General features: G+C 38.2%; 1 protein-coding gene across 3 annotated transcripts in view; it reads right to left on the bottom strand.

The window, feature by feature from the left end:
* Positions 1-9,308: 9,308 nt before the first annotated feature.
* Positions 9,309-11,313, bottom strand: part of LOC134337275 (myelin expression factor 2-like) — a 29,950-nt gene continuing 27,945 nt past the window's right edge. For all 3 annotated transcript variants that reach the window (XM_063032143.1, XM_063032140.1, XM_063032141.1), the window contains 2 exons: positions 10,517-10,568; positions 9,309-9,907 (listed from right to left, as the gene is read on the bottom strand). In XM_063032143.1, the coding sequence (XP_062888213.1) occupies positions 9,744-9,907; positions 10,517-10,568 (216 nt within the window). In that variant the 3' untranslated portion in view covers positions 9,309-9,743. The remainder of the gene's footprint in view (positions 9,908-10,516; positions 10,569-11,313) is intronic.

The raw sequence follows: 11,313 nt of genomic DNA, 5'->3' as shown, positions 1-11,313 counted from the left end.
CCACCCATCTATATTTTCATAAAGTCAGGGGATTTAAAGGCTTACACAGAGAATTGACATGGAACCAGGAAAGATGTACCACCCGATTATGAAATCTACTACCCGCATTCATGGAGGCATCCGTTAGTCTTGCGAGACCATGGATCTGCACCTGGAAAGTCTTCACTCTCCAGGGCGCAGGCCTGGGCAAGGTTGTATGGAAGACCAGCAGTTGCCCATGCTGCAAGTCTCCCCTCTCCACGACACCGATGGTGTCCAAGGGAAGGGCATTAGGACCCATACAGCTTGGCACCAGTGTCGCCGCAGAGCAATGTGTGATTAAGTGCCTTGCTCAAGGACACAACACACTGCCTCGGCTGGGGCTCGAACTCACGACCTTCAGGTCGCTAGTCCAATGCCTTAACCATTTGGCCACGTGCCCTCCCGCATCCAAAGGGAATATCATCCAGATGAAAGGTCTTGACTAAAAATGGCAACTGTACATTTTGCACCAGATGTTGCCTGATCCACTGAGCTCCTCCAGCAGACAACTTTGTTTTTGCCCCAGGAGGCTGGTGTTAAGCAGGCCAGTGTGACCAGTGCAGTGGCTGCACCTTGGTTGGCATGGAGATTGCGAATCATTGTTGGTGCTGACAGCTACCCCACATGCAGTGATCCTACTTTTCCTTTCTCTCTGTATCCAACTGGATAGGGTAGAAACTGTTGCCTCTTGCCCTCAGTTTGACTGCACACCTTGCCAAAGCCAAGAGATTTTTAAATTACCTGGGTCAATATCCTCTGGCCACCGTTGAACCTGTCACTGTGTAGAAGTATCCAGTCCATTGATAGACGCTTCAATCATCTTCAATGGGAAGTGAAGAAAGAGAAGGTAGAATCTGGACAGTCAACACGTGGAGCAGATGCTGAAACTACCCAGCATTGTCCTGCTGTTGTCAGCCAAGGCCCAGCCCTGAGCTCCATATGTGGGTGCATGCTTGCTAATTTTTATCCTCATAAGTAGCCTCTCTACACAGAATCCTAGGCAATTCATTACTTCAGTTCTGTTCATGGAAAGGTGTGTTGTGAATCAGGAGATCAAAGAAATTGGTAATAGTAAAAAAAACTTTTGAAATTAAAAGGACAAAAAGACAACAAGCTCCAGCACCTAATTCCTGCATCTTTGGGTCTATGGAAGTTGCTACGGAGATGATGGATGCAATGATTGTCTCATAAAAATTGTTACGTTTATAACAATTTCTTTACACTTAGTGGCCACTTTATTAGGTACAGAGGTAGAACCCAGTATGGTCCCCTGCTGCTGTACCCATCCACTTCAAGGTTCAACGTATTTTGTGTTCAGATGATCCTCTGCACACCACTGTTGGAACATATGGTCTATTTGAGTTACTGTCACCTTCCTGTCAACTTGAAGCCATCTGTCCCTTCTCCTCTGACCTCTCTCATTAACAAGGCATTTTCGCCTACAGAACTGCTACTCACTAGATTTTTTTTGTTTGTTTTTTGCACTATTCTCTGTAAACTAGAGACTAGTGTGGAAGAAAATCCAAAATCAGCAGTTCCTAAGATACTCAAACCACCCTGTCTGGCACCAACCATCATTCTTTCTTCCTTTATTAATCTTTTTATTGATTTAAAAGGAACATAAATACAATCAAGAGGAGAATTATCTCAAATATATATATCAATAACAATATAAACCAAGATTAAGATAGACATTGTCAATATCATACATATTGTTAAGCTAGTATAAAATATATAATTAAAAATTGAAAACAGCAATTCTCCTCATCAGTTCATGAAGAGGAAAGAAAAAACATTGAGTTTTAAATGGAGAGAAAAGAAAACCCACTACACTATATATGAAAAAAAGAATCAAAGGAAAAAGGGACTGGGCAGTCCATTTTGAGGATACGACCAAAAAAAAGAAAGAAAGACTTACTGATCAAATCTAAAACTTTGAGAAAAGAAGATTGGAAGAGTAATAAATCAAATTAAATGAAAATATTGGATAAAAGGTAGCCAGATTTGCTCAAATTTAAAGGATGTATCAAATATCTGACTTCTTATTTTCTCTAAACTTAAACAGGACATAATGGAGGAGAGCCAATAAAAGACCATAGGTGGATTAGAATCCCTTCACTTCAATAAAATGGCTCTCCTAGCCAGTAAGGTTGAAAAGGCTATCATACATTGAGGAGAAACAGGAATATTTCCTGCTTCCAATAGGATAATCCCAAAAATTGCCGTAAGCAAATTAGGTTGTAGATCCAGATCCAAGACTTTTGATAGCATTTTAAAAACATCTGTCCAAAAGTTATCTAGCTTTATACATGACCAATGCATGAGTTAAAGAGGCCAGCTCAGTATTACATCTGTCACAACTAGGATTGATATTGGAGAAAATACGTGCTAGCTTATCCTTTGACATATGGGCCCAATGCACTATCTTGAACTGCATCAACGAATGATGGGCACAAATAGATGAGATGTTAACCAAATGAAAATTTTTTCTCCATTGATTATCTGAAAATGACTCTTGAAATTCCGATTCCCAAGTGCGTTTAATTTTATTAGTAGATATCATCGTGAGTTCAATAACTGTTTATAGATTATAGCTATCAACCCTTTTTGAAATGGTTTAAACTGAAAGAGAGCGTCTGTCATATTAGGTGGATAAGCAGAAGAGTAATTTGGCAACAAACCACGTAAAAAATTCCTAATTTGTAAATATCTAAAAAAGTGTACATTAGATAAATCATATTTATCCACTAACTGAGAAAAAGACATTAAACAGTCCCCTAAAAACAAATCTGAAAAAGTTATTATTCCCTTGGTTTTCCAAATTAAAAAGGCCTTATCCAAAATTGACGGTTTAAAAAAATAATTGAGATGGATATTGCTAGAAAGAATAAAATTGTTTAACTCAAAAAATCTATGAAACTGAAACCAAATCCTTAATGTATGTTTAATAATGCAATTAAAATCTTGTCTACTAATCTTAGAAAACAAAAAGGGAAGAGGAGCTCCCAGTAAAGAGGCCAAAGAGAATCCTTTCACCGAGTTTTCCTCCAAATCCAACCATGAAGGACATTCATGTATATCTGATTAGTAAATCCAAAAAGTAATATATCGAACATTAATTGCCCAATAGTACATTCTAAAGTTAGGCAAAGCCATACCACCATCCTGTTTTAATTTCTGCAATAAGGGCTTACTCAATCTAGGATTTTTAATGTTCCAAATATAAGGAAAGATTATAGAATCTATTCTGTCAAAGAACTTTTTAGGAACAATGGAAGGAACTGCCTGAAATGTATATAAGAATTTCAGTAAAACTATCATTTTAATAGCATTAGTTTGACCTATTAATGATAATGTCATAGGTGACCATTTAGAAAGCGTTTGGTGTAGCCAATTAATGGAAAAAAATATATGTATAGAGATCCTTAAAATTTTTAGTAATTTTAATACCAAGATAGGTAACGTAATTTTTAGCAATACTAAAAGGTACTCAATGATTTGGATGATTAGGAAATAACTCACTTTTATGTAAATTTAATTTATACCCAGAAAAGCTACTGAATTCAGAAAATATAGATAACATAGAAGGAATAGATTTCCTAGGATCTGAAATATTCAACAGATCATCTGCATATAACAAAACCTTGTGTATTTTGTCCCCTCTCTTAATACCCTGAACAGTATTAGAATCTCTAAGAGCAATAGCAAAGGGTTCTAAGGTCAAGTTAAATAATAAGGGGCTAAGAGGGCATCCCTGTCGAGTACCCCTATATAATCTAGAATAGGGAGATTTTTGATTATTAGTTATAACAGCAGCCATAGGAGCATGATAGATCAATTTAATCCAGGAAATAAATCCCGGGCCAAGATTAAATCTTTCCATGGTCAAAGTCACTTAGATCTCATTTCAACTTAAAGTTTATTGTCATTCAACCACACATGATTACCCATGAATACAGCCAAACGAAACAGCATTACTCCGGGGCGAAGACGCAAAACGCAATACCAACAGACATGCACACCATGAGGTGCATATAACACATAAAATGACAGTAAAATAGAATTACACAAAAAAACATAGTCCAAGTACCCATGCCCATGTATGTTGCAGCATTCTTTCTGTAACACGAACACAATAAAGCCTGTCTTCTGCTGAGCAAACAACTGGGGGAAACCATACCATACTGCCTCCAACACTCCAGTGGGACACCCGATTCAATGCCTCCCCCAGGGCGGCTGCAAACAAGCAACACAACTTAAGGTCTAGTCCTCACTGCAACTGAGGCCACACAGCTCCCCTCCTCCCACCGCATTCCCCGCACCCCCCCCCCACATTCACCAATAATTTGGAATTGCAGCATTCCACACTACCAATGTCCAACAGGGTCTTGTGATCGCAAGCAACTAAGATGATCACTGTTAGACTGAACCATTCTAATGTCTGGTCTGAACTGAAACTCGTGACCATATCTGCATGCTTTTATGTATTGAGTTGCCGATTAGACACTTGCATAAACGAGGTGTACTGGTGTACCTAATAAAGTGGCCATTAAGTGTACATCAAAGCAAATGTAACAATAGTTGAAGGAACTATATACAAGATCAGCTGGCATCAGTAGTAGCAAAATCAAGTAATGTTTTTATTAAAGAAGTGGACAGAAACTGGATTTATAAAAGGAACATTATATTTGACAGTTCTCTTGGAGTGACAGCCAGAAACAGAATAGATTCTAGCATCACAGTCATGTAGCAGAGAGCACAACATTATTACAGTTCAGGTTATCAGAGCTCAGAGTTCAATTCTAGCACCGTTTGTAAGGAGTTTGTGCTTTCTCCCCGCAACAACCTGGATTTCCTCTGGGTGCTCCAGTTTCCTCCCACAGTCCAAAAACATACTGGTTAGTAGGGCAACTGGTCATTATAAAATGTCCTGTAATTAGGGTTGCTGGGTAGCGCAGCTCAATGGTCTGGAAGTGCCTGTTCTGTGCTATATCTTAAAATTAATACAACAAAGCAATTGATATATATGGACTTTCAGGAGGTCACAAAAAGCCAAACAGAAGTTTAGACAAAATTAGAACTCACAGCAGGGAAGATTAACAAGATTAATTCCTAGGATAACAAGATTTAGCAGTTTAAGCCGATACTATAGACTTAGAACAAAAATCTTAAGAGGCTTGATAGAATGGAGCTATCTTGTAATTGGTCACAATCAAAATAAGGGGCTGCATTTTCAGGACTGAAAAGTCATCTTTTTTCACCCAAGAGTAGTAAACACTTCTGCAGTTCTTGGCAAGAGAGGAGGATGGTCATGTTGAATGGCAAGCTTGTGCTTCTATTTCTCATATAAACAAGATACAGGGTGTTCTCTAGTCAAGCAACTTCTGTGGAGAGAGAGAAAAAAACAATTAATAAAGCAATGAAATCTCATCTGAAATGTTCTGTGGGTATCCAAGAGATAACATTGAACAAGTTAGAGAGAGATTTTAGCATCTGCTTTATCGTGGGTAATTTGTTGCTAGAGATATAGGATATCTTAAGGTCTCAAGGTCAAACAGGAAATTAAAGATTGCAAGTAGCTTGATTCAGCTATTCTAAGGATTTGTGCTGGAGGCATTAATGGTTGTTTTGTCAATCCAAGTAAACATTTGAGTCCCAAGTCTACAAGTGAATAGGATGGAGTAGGCATACATATTGGTTATTAGCACTAGGATGATGATGAGATGAGGCCTCCATCAGTCAGGGTCGACCATGAAAGTTGCATCCTGGCTGTTGAGATACACAAGCCAGGGCAATACCATATGGAGAGCAAGCAGTTACCCATGTAACAAGCTCCCCCTCTCCTGGCATCTGATGAACCCAAAGAGCAGGGACCAATACAGATTGGCACCAGTAGCGTCACAGGAGTTGCCAGTCAGTGTTAAACTCAACATAGGACTACCTTAGAGACTCAAGTTCCAGATTTCTCCCCCTTGGAGTTTACACCTGAAGCCTTCTTCATGAGTGGGTATAGCTGGAAGACAGAGGAGGCTTGAGATCAGTTTTCCTTCTCCTAGATGAGCTGCCAACCACAGCTGACAAGCCCCATCTGCTCAAAGCAACTGGTTTTAGGGGAACATGACATAGGCACATTAAAATATATAGGGTGATTGATAAGTTCGTGGCTTAAAGTAGGAGGAGTCAATTTTAGAAAACCTAGCACATTTATTTTTCAACATAGTCCCCTCCTTCATATACACACTTTGTCCAGCAGTCATGGAGCACACGAATCGCTTCTTTGTAGAAGCGATCAACAGCAGGGGTGATTGATAAGTTTGTGGCCTAAGATGGAAGGAGATGAGTTATTAACTTCAAACTTTCTGCATTATCACTCAAAGAGTTGAACTGCATGTGCATTAATGAGAGCGTCTTGGACCTCCAGCTGGTCCACAGCAGGGGTGATTGATAAGTTTGTGGCCTAAAGTAGAAGATGAGTTATACAGCTCTTATTACATGCACATGCAGTTCAACTGTGAGGGAAAATGCAGAAAGTTTGAAGTTGCTCATCTCCTCGTACTTTAGGTCACGAACTTATCAGTCACCCCTGTTGTGGACCACTTTCTGGAGGTCCAAGACACTGACTTCAACAAAGAAGGGATCTGTATGCTCCATGACCGCTGGACTAAGTGTGTAAATGTAGGAAAAATAACTGTGCTAGATTTTCTAAAATTGACTCCTTCTACCTTGGGCCACAAACTTATCAATCACCCCTTGTACTTTCAGTGAGAACAATTAACAGTAACAAAAATGGAGATCGGTAGTGAATTTCCAGATTCTGATGCTTAGCTGTAATATATGACTACAGGATGCAAAGGGAGCCAAAGGCAAAGATGGAGGTTCTACCAAGGGGAAGCATAACAGATTGATGGCTGATTTCCACAGCACAATAAATCTATAGAAAACAGGAAAAGGAACATTTTTCCCCCAGGCAGCCTTAGGTGCAATTCCTTTATGTATCAGAACAGGAAATTTGCAGATACCAACAGCATTAAATCCATTGAACTTAGTTTGCTTTTGGCAAATTCGGTTTTTATTTTGGACATAATTAGGGCTTCTGAATATTAAGTTAAGGATTGTAGCTCTTTAATATTAATAGATTAAATCATGCAAGTACCCAACAGGGCTTAGATAACCAAACCAACTAAAATAAGGTGTCACTGAAAGAAGCAATGCCTCAGTAAGAAAAAAATTGAATTATTGGTGAGTTACTTTCTGTTTTAGATTAGTTCATCAGGAGTCATGAACATAATAGGTTCTACAACAATCCAACTAACAGCATTGAAGTTACAAGTTTCAAGCTTCTGGGCAAAACTAGAAGTGATTTAAGAGAATAATACCAGGAATGAAACTTACATGAGCACTTCTGATGGTTCTGAGCCTGTACTCACTGGAGCTCAGAATGATGAATCAGAATCAAGTTTATCACCACCAGCATGTCATGAAATTTGTTAATTCAGCAGCAGCAGTTCAATGCAATATGTAATATAGAAGGAAAAAGTAATAAAGTAAATCAATTACAGCACACATATATTGAATAGATTAAGAATAGTGCAATAGAAATAATGTATAGAAATAAGGTGGTGTTCATGGGTTCAATGTCCATTTAGGAATCGGATGGCAGAGAGGAAGTTGTTCCTTAATCGCTGAGTGTGTGCCTTCAGGCTTCTGTACCTATCTGATGGTAACAATGAGAAAAGCGCATGCCCTGGGTACTAGAGGTCCTTAATATTGGATGCTGCCTGAGACACCGCTCCTCCAAGATGTCCTGGCTACTTTGTAAGCTAGTACCCAAAATGGAGCCCACTAAATTTACAACCCTCTGCAACTTCTTTCAGTCCTGTGCAGTAGCCCCTCCATACCAGTGATGCGGCCTGTCAGAATGCTCTCCATGGTACATCTATATTAGTTTTTAAGTGCATTTGCTGACATACCAAATCTTTTCAAACTCTGAATGAAGTAGTCATGCCTTCTTTATAATTGCATTGGTATGTTGGGACCAGGTTAGGTCCTCAGAGATCTTGACACCCAAAGACCTGAATCTGCTCACCCTCTCCACTTCGGATTGGAACCTGTTCTGTCTTACCCTTCCTGAAGTCCACAATCAGCTCTTTCGTCTTACTGCCTTTGAGTGCAAGGTCGTTCCTGCGACACCACTCCACTAGTTGGCTTATCTCGCTCCTGTAGGCCCTCTCGATATCTGAGGAGTGGTGTGTGGGATTTTTCATTGTAACACCCAGATAAAGTAGGATGGAGAGGATGTTTCCAACAGTGGGGGAGTCTAGGAATAACGACATTCCTTTAGGAGGAATGAGGGATTTCTTTAGGTCAGGGATGCACAACCAGGGTCCATGGCATAAAAGTTGGGAATCCCAGCTTTAGGCAGAGTAGTGAATCAATGGAATTCCATTGCCATAGTCAGCTATGGAGAACAAGTCATTGGGTATATTTAAAGCAGAAGTTGATAGGTGCTTGATTAGTAATGATGTCAAGGTTATGGGGAGGAGATAGAAGAGTGGGTTTGATAAGGATAATCAGTCATGCTCAAGTGATTTAATAGACTTGAAGGCCAAATGGCCTAATTCTGCTCTTGCAGTATGTCTTACGGAAACTTGCAATAAAATGCTTCAAAATTAACCCCATTGATACTATATGCTTTCAGGCCACACTTCAATTTTGATGCCATAAGTGGTGGTGTTAAATGTTAATAGATCAAGATGTTATTTTACCCTGAGGTACTTGAGGTAGAATACTAGAGTAATTTCATACACAAGTAGCAAATTATCCCATTTAATTTTCATTCAAGTCCCATGAAGTATTCATTTAATGCTTCAACCCAAGTATATAGCGCAAGGTTAACCTTGTAATTTAAATGTGAAGTACTTTTGTTTTAAAAATCAAGTTCCCCATCTTCCTGTTCAGAAGATAATGGTGAGCCAGTGCTTTTGGAGTCACTGCAGTCACTTTGTATGTGATCCTACATTGCTTTTTGAGTTTAATTCCAGGATTTGGCTCAGCAACAAAGAAGGAATGGCAACGTACCTACAACTTTATCAATGCAATTTGTGGAAGAATGGTTTCAATTTTCTGCATCCAATTTGATTAGTTGGAAGTGTTGAAGAACTTGAGTTAATTTTAAACACCCACAAGAGGAAAATTGGGCAAAGTAATCTCTCAAAACAAGGACCCTCCCCCATCTACCAAATCTTAAAGCAAAATAAAAGTATAGATATCACTCATTGTACAAGATGTAGCTGAACAGAATTTATTCAAAAATCCACAAGTTCTATAATCAATACCAAACGCTGTAGATTTCAGCCACCATAAATGGAATTATATGTGTTGTACAAATCTAATTGCAGAATGAGACTTCTATAGATGCAAAGTTTAAATGTGAAGTTCAAAATATACACTCATTAGCTACTACAATGTACTTGACACGAACTCCTATATTTAACTTGCACTAAAAATGCAATGACAAAACTCAAAAATGTCCTCAAATCACATTTATTGAATCACTAGTACAGAAGCAAATGTGTATTTTTTTTACTAAATAAAAACAAAATGCAATGTGCACATTGTTAAACTGTCCATTCAATTTTGTTTTAAAGAATAGAACAAAAACAACACTAAAAAGGGACAGTTTTACTGTTTGGTCGTTCTTAAAATTCTACTAAAAATGGATTTTAGACATTTCTGTCAAGTCTAACATCAATTTCTCTGCCATAAAGTCGGATTCCGTTCATCATCCTGCAGGCACGCTCTGCAGAATCTGGACTCTCAAAACGAACCACACCACAGCCCTTGGACTTGCCATTTTCCATCTTAATGTCTGCATAATGTACATATCCTAGTTTTAAAAAAAAACAATGAATAAGTTTAACTACAGGGACAATATTGATTACTTTGAGGCTTCACAGAAAATTTCTGTATAAATTTAAGAAACCCAGCCACATAATTCAAAATGTGAAGGTGTTTCCAAGCAAATTGATGACTCAAGTGCAGAAAATACACACACAATATACTTTTCTATGGCAGCAATCATAAATACAACCAGATCCTGCAAAAAGGAACAGGATGATTAACTTTTTGATTTTTCATTGAGTTATTGGAATTTAAAAATGAGGACATTTGCTTGTTTCATGACTACTTTATCATTAAACAATGATAAAAGTTTCTCATTCTAGAGTGGTGCAAACAACTGAATCAGGTAAGTATGTACAACATGACACTTACCATCAAAACATGTGGGATTAGGTGTCACAACTAATTCTGACAAATAAATTATTATCTGGCAACAAACCAGGAGTTGACAGGAAACAAATGGCTATTTGAACCTCAACCATCTCAAAAGTCTATCATTAAAAAAATTCCAAGCTGACAGTAGATTTAAAGGTGATTCAGTTAACTGATTTTCTAAACAAAAATTGCAGTTTTACTTAAAAATCTGCAAACTTACCAAATTCACTGAATTTGTCTTTCAGCATTTGCCAAGTGATGTCATATGGGAGCTGAAGAAAATAAAGTAACAATTAATAGATGAGTGGAAAAATAAATGAGTTCAAACATATTTTAAAGGTTGGCCTTCATTTCACCATGAAACTACAAAACCAATCTTTAGAACAAGGTCCCAAATCAGATATTTGCCAGAATTGTTCACTGTATTATGATCTTGGTTCCATTTTACAAGGAAATACTGACATTCAAGACTCTGTTGTGATAATGGGAAGCTTACTGTGATACTGAATGGACAATGATTGACAGAATTCTATAGACTGAAGGGGAGAAAACTCTGAAGTATTGAGGACTTTCTTGATCCTACAGAATAAAGGATACAGTTCTGAATTAAGCAGTTTAAATGAAGGCCTAAACTAACTAGTATTTCAGACCGGAGATCAGAGAGCAAGATAGAAGTGGAAGAAAGTGAAGGGTGTTCGAGATCAGGTAGTACTGCAGGCATTGGGTGATCAACTGTAGGATAGGAAACAGTCTAAGTAAACTATACTTGTTCCAAAGCCTCTGTGAACAGCCATGTGTCATGAGTACATAGGTTGTCAGCACTTGAAAACTACTGATCACTGAGCCAGATAAATGACTGTTTCGCACCCATTCAAAATAGAAAGATTGGCTTAGTGAAATTACAGGTAACCTTAATTCTGAACTGGTTTAGATATATGGGGGAAATTACAAGTATAAGACAAACGTAAACCAATATACGAAGTATTGATTTAAGACTTCAGAGCTTTGATGAAAACC

This window comes from Mobula hypostoma, chromosome 24 (assembly GCF_963921235.1).
Source record: "Mobula hypostoma chromosome 24, sMobHyp1.1, whole genome shotgun sequence".
NCBI classification, from domain to species: domain Eukaryota; kingdom Metazoa; phylum Chordata; class Chondrichthyes; order Myliobatiformes; family Myliobatidae; genus Mobula; species Mobula hypostoma.
Note: the sequence above shows the minus strand (reverse complement) of the source record. Positions and strands in the feature narration are given on the sequence as shown.